The sequence below is a fragment of the Oncorhynchus mykiss genome, chromosome 12 (assembly GCF_057628025.1).
Source record: "Oncorhynchus mykiss isolate SJ-2025 chromosome 12, ASM5762802v1, whole genome shotgun sequence".
NCBI classification, from domain to species: domain Eukaryota; kingdom Metazoa; phylum Chordata; class Actinopteri; order Salmoniformes; family Salmonidae; genus Oncorhynchus; species Oncorhynchus mykiss.
In genome coordinates, this window is record NC_143033.1 from 75,759,359 (window position 1) to 75,780,156 (window position 20,798).

The window sequence follows — 20,798 nt, forward strand, 5'->3', positions numbered from 1 at the left end:
AGAGCAGGGCCCATAAATCATAGAGGTGGATGACGACCTTAGAGAAGCACTGGACCAGTGAGGGCACCATAGGTCCCGCAGTACTTCACAGGTAATTGAGTATTGATTGCATTATAATCAGAATCCTAAAGTGTTCATCCTTTGTGCTATTTTCTAGTCAATTGTGCAACTTGATGCTTTGCATACAAACATTAAGAAGAATGTGTGGTATAAGTCCTGAAATGTACCTTACCTATTGGAATCTACAAGCGCTCACCTGGTATTTCTAACACTAACTGGACCGAAGCTTAACGTGCCTGCAACACAGAGAAGTACATAGGTATTTGAGCTATTAAATGGCAATAACAGAAAGTGGTGCCAATGACAGAATAACTCAATAAATTCACATTTTCAAGACAACCTTTGAGCTGCCTTTTAATCCTCAACAAAATTCAATTTTGCAATGAAGTCCGCGAAAATTAATTTCCATCACTTGCATTGCCTGTCCAAAGCATTTGAAGTATGACATAGCTGTGAATGCCACCATGCATTCCTGCATGCTTGCTCAATATAAGCATGACAAGTTGGCATAGCAGACCTGTGGCTCTGTGAAAATGGCCTTTCACCACCCCCCCAGGTGTCTCCACACTTCTATCTTGGCCTTTGTTCAAAAACAGCCTGTCACAAAATCGCCACAATACCATGAAATAAATTATGCTGAATGTCTCAGTCATTCCAATCGTATACTATTATTGATGGTTAAACTGTGGCAAACGCCTCTCAATGGTCTGCATGATAAACCATCACTAGTCTGGTAATCTCACCAGTTAAGCGAAGAGCTTTGAAGGGAAAAAAGTGTTTATGTTTTCTACAATAAACACTACAAACATGAACTTCATCCTCAGAAAATAACCCTAAACAAATATTTTTTTGTTGATTAACCTGATTCGCAACACATCTGTGACATCAGAGGCTGGCTCTACTTTCTGGGCGTGTATTTCCATGGAAGCTGCAATGTGCCTGTTTAAAGGAACAGCGCAGAATAAGGAAGTAGGCCTACCACTTTTTTCATCAGAAATCCAACCTCAATGTTTGCATGTGGCTTGTACTGTTAACACTATTTAGCCTATCAAACATCAGATGCAATGAAACTGTCTGACTATTTGACTATTTTGGGAAGCTATTAGAAGAGAAGTCACTTTCAGAGGCTGGAGACCAGTTTGACGACCTTGATGTTTAATCAAGATGTTATTGCTCAGTATTTCAACTGAAGTACACATCCTTATTTTTTTACATCCCAGATGATGAACAACATGCTTCAGACAGATGAGGCAAAGACAAGACATGTTATATCTCTTCAACAATTAACTGTTGCAGTTTCCCCACACACACATGTTTATTTACAGAAGCTGTACATCCTAAATGTGGAACATTTCTGGACTTGAGGCTACAGCATTTTCATGGCAGAATGGTATTCAAACTGTTTGTATAATATAGAAAAAAACATATATATGAGCTCAAGTCCCCAAAATAAAAGAAATTGTAAAGTGCAAAAGTGTCTACCGTAGAATCACACACAATGATAGGAGCTGTCATTGTCTATTTGCATGGCTTGGTCTGAACAGAAAGCAGTAAGAAAGGGATTTCCAAGTATCGGATATTGTCCTCTATGTGAGTTGGATATGACATTTAGAGGCATGTTCCCCATGGAGCTTTGATGGATCTCAGTCTCCAAACACTTGTTCAGCAGTTTGTCTGAAACCCACTGATCTGGGCTATTTTGTCCCAGGCTCTGTAAAGTCTGATAATCGACGTCACTCGGGGGGAGGCAGCATCCAGGGTCAGGCAGGCTGTGGTAACATGGATTCACATCGTAAATCAGTGGCTCGCTACTGTCCACATCCTGGAAACCCTTAAGTGGCAGTGGCACATCCACGAAGGCATCAGTTCCTCTCTCATTGTCCTTACCGACCGCCTCACTGAAGCTCTGATATCCAGCAACGACACTGATAACATTGTGAGGTTCGGACACATTGCTGTCATTAGAGCCATAGATCAGACTGGTGTCCTCTGCTGACGTGGTAGTCTCTGAATCATCACTGGTGCCATCACACGGGTGATATGAAAACTCGGTTTGCAAGAGGGGTGCACAGTTAGTGGACAAGTTAAGGTCTTGTTGACCAGTACCAAGAAACAGCTGTGGATGGGCATTTTTCAACACTTCAGCCTCACCAGAATGGTAGGAGGAGTTACAAAAGAGCAGAGGCTGCATAGGAAATGAGGATGTCTTGCTTGTTGTTAACTCTTGAATGGAGTTGAGGGGCACTGAGGGGGAGTAGGTAATATTGTTGTAACAAGACGACCCACAAGAGCCTCCAGACTCACTCATAAAAGGAAGAGGATTGTAGTCAGATGAACACACACCAATGTCTCTATTTGGCTCAGGGCAATTCATTTGTGTACCATCATCTGTCAAAGGAGGGGCTAAGAGCAATGACTGAGGATTCCCGTCCAAAGGAACAAGGCTGGGAAAGACTTTGCTCAGGGCCTCTTGAAGATGGCTAATGATCTGCACATTACTAGGCTCTGGGCTCATGGGACATGTGTGGGCATAACCCAGGGAAGATGATGAGTCAAGCTCTGAACCACTACCTCTTCCACTGCTCCCATCTACTATTGAGGGGTTTGTCCTGTAGGGAAAAGACAAGCGGGCAACTTTCAGTGAATTAAAACTTATTTTCATTGCAAGGACTAGATTGCCCACACAAATAGGACTGAACCTGAAGAAACCTTTTCATTTTGCTATGTTTATAGTGCAGCTATACGCTCACCATGTTTTTCCTTCAGTGTCCATTTTTGAAGAATCAACATAGATGGAGGATAAAGGTATTTTGGGAGGAGACAATACCTGTGGTGGAGAACAAAAATCACTAAATGCAAATACACAAATGGAAGGAATTACAGTATGAAAGAAATGAAGGCTTACAGTTTATTTAAACATATACTATTTAAGCAATACTTCGTAATAAATAATTAAATGGCCAAGGCTTAATAAATAAATAAATAAACGGCCAATATACCACGGCTAAGGGCTGTTCTTCTGCACAACGCAACGCAGAGTGCCTGGACAAAGCCCTTAGCTGTGGTATATTGGCCATATAGCACAAACCGCTGAGGTGCTTTATTGCTATTCTAAACTAGTTACGAATGTAACTACCCTAAAAAAGTTTTTTATAATTGGAGATAGAGCCTCACCTTAGGCACTCCTGGAACCATATACAAAAGGTCTGGGTTTGAACATTTAGGAATATTATCCCACAACTTGGTTTTGAGTCTGCAGAGGGGGGAAATAGAACGATTTGAAAGCCTATAGGGCCAACATATGATAACAAATGTTTGTGGAAACAGACATACTGTCACCTACAGACATGTCAGGACAACTTACCTAACACTGCACCAAAACAAAGCACTTGTGATGATGATAACAGCAATGCAACTGAAAACAATGACAATCTGGAGTACTTTCCGAGATGATGCAGCTGTGGAGCAGAGAAGAATATACAATGAGCTACAAGGTGAAAGTGAAATTAAGGTTTGAAAACCCATGGATGATAAATCTCATTTAGTCACTTACGGTTAGTGAATTCCAATTCTTCACTCCAGTCACTGAAATGGCCGCTCATGTCAGTATAGGTTCTGACCTTCAGAGCATAAATGGTGTTTGGCTCCAAGTCTCTGCCAAGTAATTCATGAGAAGTTGTTGAGTCATTTTTGGACACCTGTCGGAACAAAGGAAAGGGCTAGAGGGAATGTTGTCATTGTGATGTGACAGCGAACAGGGGGAATGCTGTATATCTGTATACCCTACATTACCTCATCTGTTTCTCCTTTCTTTCTGTAGCTCAATTCGGCAATCAAGTCCTTAGAAAGCGGTGCATCATCAGGGTAGTTTGTCTTCCATTTGACCAGGAAATTCCCATTTTCTGTTGGTTTCACCTTTTGGATGGTGGGGGTTTTGGGTTTTACTGTATAGGGCAATGACAGGCATGGTTTGACATATCAATCAATTAAAGAATGGTTTAATTTCATGCAATATTCTTTATAACAGTAATTCATTTTCAAATAGCAATCTGCATATGTAGATGCAACTCACTGCTGGATTTGATACAGAGGATTTTGGAATTTAGACGCTTCCCAGAATTCCAAAGTGTTGCATTAAACTCCTCCCCAATAATAAGGACCATTGGATCAATGGAGCATCCACATTTGAAAACATCATTGGACCTCTCCTTTTCCTTGAAAGTACAATCATTCTGGCCTCTGGGAAACAAGTTGAATAATAATGCAGTTTTGAAATTAAATAGGACTTCTTGGTGAGATTAACATCGACAATAGAAAAACATAAACAATCATAAACTTACATATTTTGTGAGCTCAATAATTCCAATGTCATGTTGTATTCAGCACACTTAGACTTGTCAGTTGTAAAATGACAAACCATACTTTTGTCATAATCGTTGAAGCATTGAAGATTTCCGTCACTCACTGCTACAAGTAATTAACAAACAAAAATCTTGTCAAATGTTAATCATGATCAGGCAAAAATACTGAGGTTAAATCTACTTACATGTTTATAGGCTATATACAAAAGACTGCTTACCATCATCAGCTATCAAAGTCCCAAAGTTTGTGAATATAATAATCAATAGAAACATTGTTGCTGAATACTTTAGTGTGAACCACACAGTATAATTAAATCTGAAATCAGAAAGAGAAAATGTTTCATGTTAGTGTTTAAATTCCTGCACATTAAAATAGGCTACATGTAGGCTAAATGTGAAGAAGTGACTATTAATTCAGTAATACGGTTTTTGTGGGTCCGCAGTTGTTGCTTTTGTTAATAGACCTAACTTTCCCACTAGATTCCCTTGATTACATAGAGATATAGCAAATCGAAAGTCACTCACCCACACAATGATATATTATACTTTTGAGGAAGTACTCATTCCTTTAAAAGAACAAAGAAAAAACAATGAATCTATTATACAGTATATAGTCTTCATACGATCTACAGTGGTAACAATAATTTGTCACTTTACACAAATAGAAAGAGCTGCTGTTTTGACAACTACGAATTGCTTACTGGAAATTACAAATCCAATAGGACACACCTTTCATGGGAAGTTCGCCCCCCTTCCTTGTATGACCATGTCGCAGGCACGTACGCTTTATTTTTGTTTTATGGTTGATTACCAACTTCGAATTCCATCAATGACATCTTAATAATACTGCAATCTTTTTGCAACTTGGTCTATTGCCGGGAAGTCCGGTTTCAGATTAAGACAAGGTACACCGAGCCATATAGTTTCCAATCTAAACCATAGCTACTGTACTGTTTGCCTTTTTGCTTGAGATGCTTTTGGTCTACCAGTCCGCTTGGGGGCGGTAGCACCTTGGCTTCAAGATGGTTTTCCAGAAACACCGGAAACGTAACTACAAGGGAAGAGGAAGACCCGTGCGTGTCTCACGTACAACCCGCGTAAAAAAAGCTAGCTAGCTAACTTTTGACAGACGTAAAAGGAACCATCATTAACAAAACAGAGCAACGACTGACTTGCCTGGTGAGTGCGGATGCTGTTGTTTGAAGTTTAATATATGTTTTGTATTATACATATATATTGCTTTTGCTCTATTTTGTCCGGAACATTTGTTTACATGTTGTTACTGTTGGTTGCCTAACAATAACTAACTAGCCAAATCAAAGTTTATTGATCGCGTTGCCTTACACAGTAGCAGATGTTATTGGGGATGCAGCGAAATTACTAGCGCCTAACCGTCAAGCAAAAATGTCAAACCACTAACTTTACACAAATAATAAAAAACAAGAAATCACTAATTTCAGAACATCTCCAGACAGTTGGCTAACAACTAATGATCAAAATCAAATGTATTTGTCACATACACATGGCTAGCAGAGGTTAATGCGAGTGTAGCGAAATGCTTGTCCTTCTAGTTCAGACCACAATAAGGATTAGCCACAATAGTGGATTTTGCGGTTGGCTTTCAAAATAATAGTATCAATCCTTATTGTGGCTAGCTTCACAACACACAACCCGGTCCGGTCGAGCCTCACTAGCCAGATGAAGCTAGCTGGCTGCTTATAACGTCAGCTATGGGCAACAGTGTTAAGTAGCTGGCTAGCTATTTATTTTCATGAACTGAAGTTCAATTTCAATAGGCGAACAACAAGTGGTAACCTAGCTATTACTTACAAGGATTCCCAAATCATTGCTAAGAATAATGAAAATGACTGCAGTTTCTACTGGTCATTGTTTTCAGGCTGGTTGTATTGGTGCTAGCTAGGTACCAAGGTAAAGCTAGCTACCCCAGAAGTTTCGGGGACCCAAACGACATTCCATAGTCTGTATGTTGTGAAGCAAATAGCAGTGATGCTATTATTGTGTAACTTCGGGAGGGCAACATTTGAAAAATAGCGCACTTGGTAGTGTGTACCGGTGCTCGACCAGTCGGCAAACGACAGAGAGTGGTTGATTGTCAAGGGCAATGAATTCCATTATCTTGGATTTAATGGTATTTCGCCTTTGAGTCGTCTCGCTGAAATGTTTTTACTCTTTCAAATGACTGCTTGATCCACACAGCAGACATTGTGGGCTAGGTTAGGAATGCTGTGTTGCACGTGTAGCGCAAAATTTTAGATGGCGTCATTATGTCATGTACCTACGTTATATAGGTATGCACGGTAGCTTTGACATCGTTTTTTAACATCGGCGTTGAACAAGACATCGGGCCGATACCTAATGTTGGCATTTTTAGCTAATATTGGTCGATTCCGATATGTTCACCGATATATCGCGCATGCCTACTAACAACCCCAATATAACCACGTTTATATGCATACAGTATTCCGGATAGTAGCTCATATCCCAGTATTATTCTGGATAAGCTCTTTACATGCACCTTTGATATCCCGCTCAAGAGTATCCCTGTAACCATGAATATTCCTCCTTTAAATTCATAAGGATTAAATGGAATCGTAACTGATATGGACACTGACTGTATGCCTACAACCTCTCACATGTACTAGAGCTTAATATAATATAACTCAGGCAGAATTATGAATTTCTTAAGATGGAAAAACACATTTTTATTTTGTCTAGGGAACAGGAGTGGACAAATTATTTATTTCTTGAAGCATCTCTTGAGAAAATAGCAATGCTTGTGTAATGTGATTTCTTTGACATTGTTATGCAAGCAGACAGTATTTCAATGTGTCAGCTAAATGGAATTATTATGGTGGATGGAACTGTGCAGGTAGTGTGCTTTTTGAAGTGATTTGTTTGACAATCAGATGAAAACGTCACAAAACTATGGGGTCAATTTCACGCCATATGTATTGAATTCAAAATGAAATAATGAACATGAAAAATAAAGTAGAGAATGTAAACATATTTTCGAGGATGGGTGAAATAATGGATGTTGAAATCAAAAACCAAACAATTGAAAGCAAAATGTATATAATTCTAAACAAAAATAAGATGTCAAACGCAAAACCCCAAAACTTGTAAGCAAATAATTTTAACGCGAGAGCAAAACTCTATGACAAATTATATTTTTTTAAATTTGAAAACGAATGCAAAAATCTTTCTGTTAAAATTTCCCAGCAACCAATCCTATTGGATACATTTTGCCTACACTCTTGCCTGCATGTACTACCTTTTTGTTAAGCTACTCGTACCTTTGCTTTCACTGCCAGTCTTTTCAATTGCGAGTTTTGGCATTATTTTTCCATGAAGGGCGGGGTTTAGAGGGAGGCATAGACAATGAGTCTCCATTGGTCTGCTAGTTTTGGAGTGACGGTTCATCTTAACCCAATCAATGATTTGATGTGTCACTGGCTCTACAATTCTACACATTTTGCTTTCAATTGTTTGGTTTTTGATTTCAACATCCATTATTTCACCCGTCCTCATATGTTTACATTCTTTTCATGTTCACAATTTATTTTATTTTGAATTCAATACATATGGCGTGAAATTGACCCCATACACAACACCCGTGATATGCAAAACTGAGCTGCAAAAAACAACAGTAAACGGGATAAGATGTCTACATGCCACAGTATCCCATCTAAAATCAGCTTATCCCAAGCATCTTATCCAGGGTTTGTCATAGATATAGGTGCGCATGTTATTGTGGTCTTCGTAATCAATATGCAATCTATGCATTCAGTGCCTTCGGAAAGTATTCAGACCCCTTGACATTTTCCACATTTTGTTACTTTACAGCCTTATTCTAAAATGGATTAAATAAATACAAATCCTCAGCAATCTACATACAATACTTCATAATGACAGATCAAAAACAGGTTTTTAGAAATTTGAGCAAATGTATTAAAAATAAAAAACAAATAGTCAGACCCTTTGCTATGAGATGTGAAATTGAGCTTAGGTGCATCCTGTTTCCTTTGATTATCCTTGAGATGTTTCTGAGCAATCGGGGGAGAAGAGCCTTGGTCAGGGAGGTGACCAAGAAACCGATGGCCACTCTGAGAGAGCGCTAGAGTTCCTCTGTGGAGATGGTTGTCCTTCTGGAAGGTTCTCCCATCTCTGCAGCACTTCACCAATCAGGCCAGATGGAAGCCACTCCTCAGTAAAAGGCACACCACAGCCTGCTTGGAGTCACCTAAAAAAGCAAACATCACAGTGCAGGTGCATTTATACGGAGACTTGATTACACACAGGTGGATTGTATATTTATCATCATTAGTCATTTAGGTCAACATTGGATCATTCAGAGATCCTCACTGAACTTCTGGAGAGAGTTTGCTGCACTGAAAGTAAAGGGGCTGAATAATTTTGCACGCCCAATTTTTCAGTTTTTGATTTGTTAAAAAGTTTGAAATATCCAATAAATGTCGTTCCACTTCATGATTGTGTCCCACTTGTTGTTGATTCTTCACAAAAAAATACAGTTTTATATCTTTGTTTGAAGCCTGAAATGTGGCAAAAGGTCGCAAAGTTCAAGGGGGCCGAATACTTTCGCAAGGCACTGTATGCTTGGGGTCATTGTCCATTTGGAAGACCCATTTGCGACCAAGCTTTAACTTCCTGATGATGTCTTGAGATGTTATTTCTTGCCTCATGATGCCATCTATTTTGTGACGTGCACCAGTCCCTCCTGCAGCAAAGCATCCCCACAACATGATTCTGCCACCCCCGTGCTTCACGGTTGGGATGGTGTTCTTTTGGTTGCAAGCCTCCCCCTTTTTCACCCAAACATAACAATGGTCGTTATGGCCAAACAGTTCTATTTTTGTTTCATCAGACCAGAGGACATTTCTCCAAAAAGTACAATCTTTGTCCCCATGTGCAGATGCAAAATGTAGTCTGGTGTATTTATGGCGGTTTTGGAGCAGTGGATTCTTCCTTGCTGAGTGGCCTTTCAGGTTATGTCGATATAGGACATGTTTTACTGTGGATATAGATACTTTTGTACCTGTTTCCTCCAGCATCTTCACAAGGTCCTTTGCTGTTGTTCTGGGATTGATTTGTACTTTTCGTACCAAAGTACGTTCACCTCTAGGAGACAGAACGCGTCTCCTTCCTGAGCGGTATGATGGCTGTGTGATCCCATGGTGTTTATACTTGCGTCCTATTGTTTGTACAGATGAACATGGTACCTTCAGTCATTTGGAAATTGCTCCCAAGGATGAGCCAGACTTGTGGAGTTCTACATTTTTTTTTTCTTCTGAGGACTTGGCTGATTTCTTTTGATTTTCCCATGATGTCAAGCAAAGAGGCACTGCGTTTGTAGGTAGGCCTTGAAATACATCCACAGGTACACCTCCAATTGACTCAAATAATGTAAATTAGCCTATCAGAAGCTTTTAAAGTCATGACATAATTTTCTGGAATTTTCCAAGCTGTTTAAAGACACAGTCAACTTAGTGTATGTAAACTTCCTACCCACTGGAATTGTGATACAGTGAATTTGAACTGAAATAATCTGTCTGTAAGCAATTGTTTGGAAAAATTACTTGTCATGCACAAAGTAGATGTTCTAACCGACTTTCCAAAACTATAGCTTGTTAATAAGAAATTTGTGGAGTGGTTGAAAAACAAGTTTTAATGACTCCAACCTAAGTGTATGTAAACTTCTGACTTCAACTATACATCGGACACAATCTTTTCAGCCCACTTTGATACAAAGTGATTTTCATAGCAGATTAGGAGAGCATTTTCCCAAACTCTTTTCCTAACCTTAACCTCAGTCTCCTAACCTGCTAAAAAAAGTAACATTGTTATTGAAGTGGCATGGAAAGAGTGTTTCCTGCTCAAGTATGGGTCGCTGCAGCCCAATATGACAACTGGGCGAGTGGGTGTGTCAAACGGAGTGGGTTTATGGAAAGTGAATGGGCTAATTGGGCAGATTTGCCACTCAAGACCGTTTTACGTGGCGTTGTATCGGCGTGCCTGCTTCCTACTGGGTATCACGGTCTTGTCGCCGGCGGTAGGTAACGTGGGCATTTTTTATTTAATGTAAGATAGCAAACTAGACACGTCACAGTGGCTATAAAGCTGAAGCATCCATTTAGAATGTTTTCTCACCACCACATATGGTAGTGAGGAAGTCCAAACACAGGTAGTGGGAGAGGATGGAACAAGGTGAAACTGTTCCGACATTCTGCAAATGTTCTCATCGATGATACATCTGATCTCAATACATTTTTCTGTTCCCAAAACAAAAATCTGTTTACGAACACAGTGCATCAAGTTTTATAGAGTTGGCGCTTTGCCAAAGTAAAAGATAAGTGTGTTTTTAAGAGTGCAAGGTTGAATTGAGTTTGTGCACAAAGACACTTCCCAGAGGATGCATTCCCTAACAGAAATATGCAAATACATGCTACAACAAGCCAATAGGATCTAACTAGCTTGTACTTGGCTTTGCCCACCTCCTTGCTTGTTCTGCCCACTATTCTTAATTTCCTCCCACTGTAAACGACACAGATGAAGTATTTTGTTTTAGTTACACATATTTGATAGCAGCCTACATAAGAAATAACTAATATTGATAACCATCTGGATGTCACCTTGATACATACATAGTCTACTACTCAATAGGAAGGGCATGAACGGCAACAACACCGGGACACTGTGCCCTTCGCTCCTGCTTAACAAGCACTACTGTCCGGCAACGGCATGGGAAGTAGCTACCTAGTAGCCAATATCAGGGTGATAGTCACAGTAAGCACACACATACAACCCATGAAGCAACAGTACACCCATCATCAATATTTAAAAATTAAAAATAAACTGTCTTCAGTTTAACTGAATGTAAAATGATTTGTTTAAAACAGTGAAATCCGACTCACGACTCATCCTCTGGCTTCAAAACAAATGTCCAAACTCTCACGGTACTGTAGCTCAAATGTACAGTAGTGGCGTAGTAAGAAACAAAAAATAAACAAACAACATTGCTCAATTAAAACCGTCTGACAACAGAGTTTCTAAACCATACTCTTCTGTCTTTGGTGTAACCTATAGCAGAGTGCTCACACCCACTCTCCCATACTCCGGTCACCATATTGCATTCCAGATACCTCCTTCTCGCAACGTTTGATGTGTGTGTGTGTGTGTGTGTGTGTGAGATCTATATACACAACTGATTGTACAAAACATTAGGAACACCTGCTCTTTCCATTACATAGACTGGCCAGGTGAATCCAGGTGGAAGCTATGATCCCTTGTTAAAGGTGTTCCTAATATTTGTAAAGCCAGTGTGAGTACGTTGCGTTGTCTATTACTACCGGAGAGCTACACACAAACCCTGAGCGAGCTAGCTAACATAACTATATTGAACAAAAATATAAATGCAACAATTTCAAAGATTTGACTGAATTACACTTCATAAAAGGAAATCAGTCAATTGAAATATATTCATTAGGCCCTAATCTAATGGCGTGGATCAGAAAACCGGTCAGTATCTGGTGTGACCACCATTTGCCTCATGCAGTGTGACACATCATCTTCGCATAAAGTTAATCAGGCTGTTGATTGTGGCCTGTGGAATGTTGTCCCACTCTTCAATGGCTGTGCGAAGTTGTTGGATATTGGTGGGAACTGGAACACGCTGTTGTAGATGTCGATCCTGAGCATCCCAAACATGCTCAACAGGTGACATGTCTGGTGAGTATGCAGGCCATGGATGAACTGGGACATTTCCAGCTTCCAGGAACTGTGTACAAATTCTTGCGACATGGGGCTGTGCGTTATCATGATGAAACACGAGGCAATGGATGAATGGCATGATAATGGGCCTCAGGATCTCATCACTGTATCTCTGTGCATTAAAATTGCCATTGATAAAAATGCAATTGTGTTTGTTGTCAGTAGCTTATGCCTGAGCATACCATAACCCACAATGGAGCACTCTGTTCATAACGGTGACAGCTCGCCCACACAATGCCGTACACGTGGTCTGCAGTTGTAAGGCCGGTTGGCCGTAATGCCAAATTCTCTAAAACGATGTTGGAAGTGGCTTATGGTACACAAATTAACATTTACATTCTCTGGCAAAGCTCAGGTGGCCATTCCGGCAGTCAGGATCCCAATTGCACGCTCCCTCAGAACTTGAGACATCTGTGGCATTGTGTTGTGACAAAACAACATTTTAGAACAGTATATTATTGTCCCCAGCACAAGGTGCACCTGTGTAATGATCATGCGGTTTAATTCGCTTCTTGATGTCACACTTGTCAGTTGGATTGTCTTGGCAAAGGAGAAATGCTCAAGTTTCGGCACAATATTTGAGAGAAATAAGCTTTGTGCTTATGGAACATTTCTGGGATATTTTATTTCAACTCATGAAACATGTGACCAACACTTTGCATGTTGCATTTATATTTTTGTTCAGTGTAGCTAACCACTTTCATCTGTGAGCTAACGTCAGCCTGTAATGCAAAGAGGCAAATTGGCTTGTCGATGTGTGTGCCCAAGCACTAGCAATTATTGGTCAACCACATTGTGTGGGGTCCAATGGAATCTCACACCCTCAAATACTGCTTATCCAAAATCGTTGTTGAATGTTTTCTAGGGCTTTCCTTGCACCATGTCTCGACCACTGGGAGAAAGCCATAAAAGGTTCCTGCAAACCATGATGGTCAATGGGATCATTGATGGTGCCAAGGCAAGGGCTCTCCACCGGCATTGCTGTGAGACACACGGTGGTAAGAACAGCATAGCTGCGTACTATTTTGCCCCGGGTCCTCTACTGTTTATTTTGTGTCAGCATGGTAAACCCTTAAACTCAAAGGTCCAGTTTTCTAGACACAATAGAGATTCTCTATTGTAAGTGCCTTTAAGTCCAGGAATAGGCTTAATCTAGGTCTGAGAAACTGGACAAAAATGTTTTTGTTGAGGGCCACTCACATGTACCCCTTTTTATACAGCACACTATGCTCATGATAAACTTGATGAATTCATTGAGGTTATCAATGCCCAGCTGCAGCCCATGTTCATGCAGATCAGAAAAGGGATGTCTGAGGAGGATGGTCTTCAGTACCATGCTTTGGTCAGTGACACTAATCAAATTCATTCACAAAGCTCTTTTACTACTACCATCATGAACTGCTCTTATTTTTCCTGTTGACATCTTCTCCTGTCCAGGTGAACATGGCTGAAACGGATGTGACCAGGATGTCAACTGATTATGCAGACAACGAGTTGGAATTATTTCGAAAAACAGTGAGTGCTGTTTTTAGTAAATTGTAAATGACTGACAATAAGACTTAAAGAATGAAATAACATTTGAATATCTCTGTAATAACTGGCATGTTCTTATTTTTGTATCTGTTTTTTTAGATGGACCTAATTGTGGACTCTGACAATGGAACCGCCTCTTCCACGGACATTCTTAACTGTGCCGACAGCCTCCAGACAAAGAAGCTAAAGAAAAGAGAAACGGAACATGTACTAAACAGGCTTGTTCAGGATAAGTGGCTGAATGAGGTACTGTCTCTGAAGACACATTCTATGCATGCAGTTATTGCTTCTTGAGCCACTGATTGACTTGCAATCTGTGTTTGTCTTTTCTTCAGAAAAATGGAGACTACTCTCTCTCCACTCGATGTATAATGGAGATGGAGCAATATATTCGGATGTTGTATCAAGACCAGGTCAAGGTCTGCCATATCTGTCACAATGTGGCCTTGCAGGTAAAGTGATACAACTTCAATTTAAATTGCAGTAAATAAGTTGCATTTAATGTATTCCTCCAGCTAGCTAAATTGGAGCCCATGTCAAATCCAAATTGGTGTAACATCTGCTTTTTGTCAGATTCCCAAACTCACTTTTCTCAGTCCTCTGCTCTCTGTTCAAACTTGCTAGAAGGTAGAATGTTTAATGTTGCATGTCTAATGTTTTGTTGGATATGCTTCTCATGAATGGTGTAGTTGCTACTCAAAATATGTTGCCTGAAATTAAATGGGATTGACACCACTGATATAGCCTGGCTTTCTAGGCAATGCATTTGGTTTCATGCTTCATTTTTGTAATAATCTGGTCTTTTTACCTCTCAGTGCCAGATGTGTGAAAATCCTACATGTGGCATCAAAATCCACACCCCTTGTGTCGCCAGATACTTCAAAGGAAGGACTGATCCACGATGCCCTGCCTGTGAGGACTTCTGGCCACATGAGATCCCAGGTAATAATGTTGCGCTGATCAAAGAATTGCAACACAAGTGGTACCATGATAGTCTATATAATGGTCTGTGTATACATATCACTTTCATCTGTTTCGACTCAGACGAAGAAAAAACATATTTACCTATCTTATCTAGTCATTCATATCATTTTCCCTTCTCTATAGATGTGTATAGACCTCCGTCCTCTCAGAGCGAGACTCAGTCAGCAGCCAAAGAGAACACGGCCCCCACCCCTCGGTCTACAGCTCAGACCCGGAGGACCAGGAGGTCATAACCTCACGGATGTATGTATAGCTGTCAGAACTTTCAGTACAATGTTTTGCCTTCCTTCAAATGTAAAGAGAACTCAATTTCAGTTTGAATGTTGATTATAACATTTAATATATAATAAAAATGTTTGATGTTCTCCTGAAAGAATCTAACTTTCATTGAATTGTCAATGGCCTCCCGTGAGCTCCACTTTTAACTTGATTATCTTGATTTTTATTAAGTTACTTTCTAGGGGAGCAATTCTGGGAAGTGTGGCAACTACTTCAATCATTCTTTCAGGCAGTTTAAATGGAAAGCTGTGTGTACATAATTTGTGCCTGTGGTTCATTAGGATGTTAAATTAGAATAGTACTGCCTTATTTGAATACATTATGGACATTACCTCATCTTTGAGTATCTGCAGGAATAATTTGGGAACAATTAAATATGCTAATTTGAAAAAGCATACCCTATCAAATTAAATGGGTAACAACTCCATATTTTATATGCAGTAGGAAATGAGCATACACTAACTGCTCCTTCTTTTAATTTAGTAATGAGTAGAAGCAAGCGCCAATCATGCAGGTAGCTTGGTATTCAATGTGTGCCATAATCACATTCAAGTGTTGATAGATTGAACACAACTGGCTTTCCTTTGTCATGGATATGAGGTGGGACACTTTTAATTATGTAAAATAGCCATAGTGATAGGCTATTTTCCTCTACTCAAGTTGAGTTCAGCAAATGTCCCATACTTCTTCAATATGAATCGCTGTTGTGAACTATGTAAATTGAGACTCGTTTCCAACCTTATTCCTTTTTGAATTACCATTCACTTAACCATGAATTTGTTTATAGAATAAGGTGTTTTTAAAGCCATTTGGTGGATGAGGCTGAGAGGGCTGAAGCAATGAAAGGACAGACATGTTAATGATTGTTTAAGAAGAAAATAACATTCAGACCTAAGTCACAACATACGTGAGCACAGGACTTGCATTTTACAAGACCACTGCAATAACCAAAATTCTGACTAAAAACAACCTGAATCTGGATCCCTCATCGTGGGTCATGACCACCAGAAGCTCACAGAAAAGCTGAGCTCCAAAGAACGCACGTAATGCCAGTGCTTGACTGGGATGAATAAGACCTCCCCAGGCTGCAACACACACTCTAGGTAGGGAGCCTTCACAAACTCTGGGAATCGCACCACGTCTGGACGCTCCACCTGCATTAAAGAAAGCTTTGTGTTTAAACACTTGACTCATTTCTCCTATTCAAAGTATGCAGCACTAAAAGTTTAGGTAGATCATTTACATGCTAGATTGTTTAAGATCATAGACCTGGTGCATGAAGAGATTTTAAATGGAATTTTAACCTGACTAGTGTTGTGTAGGAGCTGCAATTGGTGAGGGTAGAGTTTCTCGGTGTCAGGGGAATACAGTCTAATGTACCTTCTCCCAACCACCTGTTACAAAATAGGGGACCATGCAGTCACCAAATTGTGATTGCCGAAATACTATATCACATCTCTGGCAGGGTCCAAATTGCTCTGAGTCTGATCCTACTCGCTGGATGTGTTAGGCTCACCTGAGCCAGGAAGTTGTGTTGAGGATCTTGATGAAGGGGGGACACTGTACCTCCTGGCCCAAACAAATCAAATCAAATTTTATGTCACATACATATGGTTAGCAGATGTTAATGCGAGTGTAGCGAAATGCTTGTGCTTCTAGTTCCGACCATGCAGTAATAACCAACAAGTAAACTAACAATTCCAAAACTACTGTCTTATACACAATGTAAGGGGATAAAGAATATGTACATAAGGATATATGAATTAGTGATGGTACAGAGCAGCATAGGCAGGATACAGTAGATGGTATCGAGTACAGTATATACATGAGGTGAGTATGTAAACAAAGTGGCATAGTTAAAGTGGCTAGTGATACATGTATTACATAAGGATGCAGTCGATGATATAAAGTACAGTATATACGTATGCATATGAGATGAATAATGTAGGGTAAGTAACATTATATAAGGTAGCATTGTTTAAAGTGGCTAGTGATATATTTACATAATTTCCCATCAATTCCCATTATTAAAGTGGCTGGAGTTGAGTCAGTGTCAGTGTGTTGGCAGCAGCCACTCAATGTTAGTGGTGGCTGTTTAACAGTCTGATGGCCTTGAGATAGAAGCTGTTTTTCAGTCTCTCGGTCCCAGCTTTGATGCACCTGTACTGACCTCGCCTTCTGGATGACAGGCAGTGGCTCGGGTGGTTGATGTCCTTGATGATCTTTATGGCCTTCCTGTAACATCGGGTGGTGTAGGTGTCCTGGAGGGCAGGTAGTTTGCCCCCGGTGATGCGTTGTGCAGACCTCACTACCCTCTGGAGAGCCTTACGGTTGCGGGCGGAGCAGTTGCCGTACCAGGCGGTGATTGTGATGTCATCTTCATCTCCCTCACCAAGACAATAGTAGTCAGGGATACGGATGTCATCTTTAAGCTCGGGGACCTTGGAGAAGAGTACATTGAACAAAAGTGTTTTTGTAACTGAAAAACTTGTATGCTTTAAATGTCATTTGTACAATACAAAAATGGAGGCAAGCATTATAGAAGCCTGTATCCTACATTTCCAGTAAAATATACATTTGTTGTATTTTAGTCTTATAGTGAACAAAAATAACCGCAACAATTTCACTAAGTTACAGATCATATAAGGAAGGAAATCAGTCAATTGAAAAATTCATTAGGCCCTAATCTATGGATTTCACATGAATGGCAGGGGCGCATCCATGGGTGGGGAGCAAGGCCTAGCTAACCAGTTTTTCCCACTAAAGGGCTTTATTCCAGACAAACACTTCAGTTTCATCAGCTGTCCTGGTGGCCGGTATCACAAAGTCTAAAACGATGTTAGAGGCGGCTAATGGTACAGAAATTAACATTAAATTATCTGGCAACAGCTCAGGTCGACATACCTGCATTCAGCATGCCAATTGCATGTTTCCTCAAAACATCGGTGGCATTGTGCTGTGTGACAAACCTGCACATTTTAGAGTGACCCTTTGTCCCCAGCACAAGGTGCACCTGTGTAATGATTATGCTGTTTAATAAGCTTCTTGATATGCCACATCTGTCAAGTGGATGGATTATATTGGCAAAGTATAACTAATAACTAAGAGGGATGTAAACCAATTGCTGCACAACATTCGAGAGAAATATGTTCTTTGTGCATGTGAAACATTTCTGGGATCTTTTATTTCAGCTCATGAAACCATTGCTTTACATGTTGTGTTTATATTTTTGTTCAGTATATATCAACACTGACATCCTCACCCAAATGTGTTATGTAAAAAAACAGGACAGGGCAATGACCAACCTGATCAAATAGCTGGTGCTGAGCAAGATTTCCCAAACTTGATGCGTCCTAATGTGAGAGAGAGCGGGAATAGGCATTGAGTGAAGAGCATCTATCCTTGGCTAATTCTTAGGGTAATATTGAGGAAGTACTTACTTTCACAACAATATAGCGATCGATTAATTAATTGACCGTAAGGAGCGTCTGTGACTATTCCTCATCGGTATATCTTGAGCCCACTTCAACAGGTACAGTCCGACAACCAGCAACAGTTTGCAGGTATTCTATGCTTTGCAAAGGGAAAAAACAAAATCAACAGAGGTGTCTAGGGGACTATGAGAAGGTAAGGGCAAGGGACTAGAGAAGGACACAAAATAAAGAAAAAGGTACCTCCAAGGGTGATTTTTGAAGGCTGGCCAGTGATCTATGATACCCTCTAATATGACTGGCTTTTGGGGATCCAAGTAATCTTTCTTGAAGCTCTCCAATGATGGACAGTGTATCCTTGGTACTGCCAGAACCTGCTTGACCACAGGCACTGACACAGTACACCTTCATTTTCTGTTGAGGAGAAAATATAATTTAACATAGCATAAACTAACACAGTTTGACTTGAAGAACAGGCAATATGCAAAGCAAAATAAAATAGCCTAGTAGCCTTTAAGAAAATTATGAGAAAGAACAAAAGGGATATGACACAGGCTCACATTGATTGGTTAGAAAGCAACAGGCCACAACATACACAGTATAAGATATGAAATCCACCTTGGCACTAACTCCTTCACTGGGATTCTACTCATTGGAGTGCCTCTTCCCGATATCATTTTGCAGGATCCTTACAAAGGTTTATAAAATTTTGTCCATGATGGCTGCCCCCATGAGCAGGCCCAAGTCACATGTCCGTATGGCCTCCTGCACTGTAGCTGATGAGGCATCATTACGGCATAGGGCAGCTACTTTGAACAGCCATATGAATACAAACACCTCCACTCCTTGTCCACATCACGCCATGTTCCTGTGTTGAGCTTCTCCCAGGAAAAGTCCAAGATGATCTGAGCGTTTTGCCTCCATCGACCGCTCCCGGTGTACAGCTGCTGCCTGCAACGTTTCAGCACATCCACCACACTGGGCTCAACTTTTTCACTGAAGTCAAGTGGAAATTCTGCCTCCGTCACAGGCAAAGCAGCAGAGATAGCTGACCACAGTTCTGCCATAGACTAGTGCTATGGAAATAGAGACAATTGTTAGACCCAATCAAAATGGTACAGTGCACAATCCATCTGGTCTGAAAACCACTAATGTTATAACCATTCACTTAACTAGCTGGGGGCTGCCTACCTGCAAAACCTTTGCCACCTGTTAACTCTAATGAATACACAAGACTTCTATTAAAACCACCATTTTCCATATCATTCCTCACGTGTGACATGTCAGTGAATTAAATTTGAAGAGACAGAGGTTTTCAGGGAGCGAGTGCGGTAAGAGCAAGAAACAAAGACCCCTATCCCCAAATATTGTTAGAGTGGATCAGATATCTAATGAAATACTGTATGGCTCTTCCACAAGCAAACGTATAATCCCTGGGCACATGTTCTCTTTAATACCCCAACAATAAGATAACATGTGGACAAATAAATGGTAAACACATAATGCCCAAAACACTTGTAGTTACCGTTATCGACATATGTAGACGCTGGTGTTGCAATAAAATACCTCCGTGTAGAAAACGAATACATTATTTATGTTCCTTGTCGACGTGATGATAGGGTTCGATCATGCAAACAGTAATATCACATAATTTTGCACGAAGCACATTTTTCGTTAAAAAAACAACGAAATACATCTATCCTGCCAGCTCCCCTTGCTCCAGTCTGAAGAGTGGGCAGTTTGATCTAGCCTCCAGCTGTGCTGACGTCTAGCTTCAGTAGCGGCTAGTGACATAGTAGCCCTGCAGCCGCCAAATGGCGCTGTTATTCTTTATATATTTTGTAATTTGCTATTGGCCAACCTAATTTAGCAGGTTTAGAAAATATCTAAAAAGACGCCTGAGCGTCTTCGTTCGTTTTTACGGGGAAACTAAATTTAGGTTGAAAATACTGTAATTTGCCCCAGATTCTCCATCACGATAGAACAATGTTTAGTTATAATTATAAATTGCGTGGTTCGAGCCCTGAATGCTGAGTGGCTGACAACTGTGGTATATCAGACCGTATACCACGGGTATGAAATAACATTTATTTTTTACTGCTCTAATTACGTAGGTAACCAGTTTATAATAGCGATAAGGCACCTCTGGGTTTTGACTGTGCGGGTTGAATAAAAAGAAAACAATGCATTAAAAAGTCCATAAATGTATCATTCTTGTGCAATTCATACCTAGGGCTTTCATTTTTTTCTCCTTAATTTTTTATCTGGCATTAGTGCTTAAGCTCAAGTTTTAGGGCGTAACTGTTGGCAATCGCCAAATGCACAGTAATTGCCAAATGCTTTT

General features: G+C 40.3%; 2 protein-coding genes and 1 pseudogene across 3 annotated transcripts; 1 reads left to right on the forward strand and 2 right to left on the reverse strand.

Moving 5' to 3' along the window:
* Positions 1–1,198: 1,198 nt before the first annotated feature.
* Positions 1,199–5,409, reverse strand: LOC110538260 (uncharacterized). Its single transcript, XM_021624974.3, has 11 exons — positions 5,151–5,409; positions 4,947–4,987; positions 4,640–4,737; positions 4,401–4,527; positions 4,133–4,299; positions 3,853–4,004; positions 3,614–3,758; positions 3,425–3,518; positions 3,235–3,313; positions 2,811–2,887; positions 1,199–2,669 (listed from the first exon to the last, which is right to left on the reverse strand). Exons 3-11 carry the CDS (start codon positions 4,692–4,694, stop codon positions 1,550–1,552), a joined length of 2,016 nt encoding a protein of 671 aa, XP_021480649.3. The 5' UTR covers positions 4,695–4,737; positions 4,947–4,987; positions 5,151–5,409; the 3' UTR covers positions 1,199–1,549.
* On the forward strand, positions 5,156–15,117 carry nsmce1 (NSE1 component of SMC5/6 complex). Its single transcript, XM_021624978.3, has 8 exons — positions 5,156–5,600; positions 13,093–13,225; positions 13,448–13,569; positions 13,665–13,742; positions 13,860–14,006; positions 14,096–14,212; positions 14,576–14,702; positions 14,868–15,117. The coding sequence occupies exons 2-8, from the start codon at positions 13,108–13,110 to the stop codon at positions 14,975–14,977; spliced, it is 819 nt and encodes a 272-aa protein (XP_021480653.1). The 5' UTR covers positions 5,156–5,600; positions 13,093–13,107; the 3' UTR covers positions 14,978–15,117.
* A 671-nt stretch (positions 15,118–15,788) lies between these two features.
* On the reverse strand, positions 15,789–20,108 carry LOC110538263 (lysine-specific demethylase 8-like; annotated as a pseudogene). The gene is made up of 8 exons (XR_016485267.1): positions 19,980–20,108; positions 19,073–19,530; positions 18,698–18,868; positions 18,464–18,596; positions 18,329–18,376; positions 17,194–17,464; positions 16,540–16,592; positions 15,789–16,177 (listed from the first exon to the last, which is right to left on the reverse strand). The product of XR_016485267.1 is annotated as a lysine-specific demethylase 8-like (transcript).
* Positions 20,109–20,798: the final 690 nt, after the last annotated feature.

Coding starts and splice junctions, on each gene's coding strand:
- LOC110538260 (XM_021624974.3), bottom strand. CDS start 4,694: ATGTTTCTATTGATTATTATATTCACAAACTTTGGGACTTTGATAGCT. Junction 4,300..4,400: donor TTATTGAGCTCACAAAATAT/GTAAGTTTATGA, acceptor CTTGTTTCCCAG/AGGCCAGAATGATTGTACTT. Junction 3,314..3,424: donor TTGTTTTGGTGCAGTGTTAG/GTAAGTTGTCCT, acceptor CCCCCTCTGCAG/ACTCAAAACCAAGTTGTGGG.
- nsmce1 (XM_021624978.3), top strand. CDS start 13,108: ATGTCTCGACCACTGGGAGAAAGCCATAAAAGGTTCCTGCAAACCATG. Junction 13,226..13,447: donor TTGCTGTGAGACACACGGTG/GTAAGAACAGCA, acceptor CTTTTTATACAG/CACACTATGCTCATGATAAA. Junction 13,570..13,664: donor GTCTTCAGTACCATGCTTTG/GTCAGTGACACT, acceptor TCTCCTGTCCAG/GTGAACATGGCTGAAACGGA.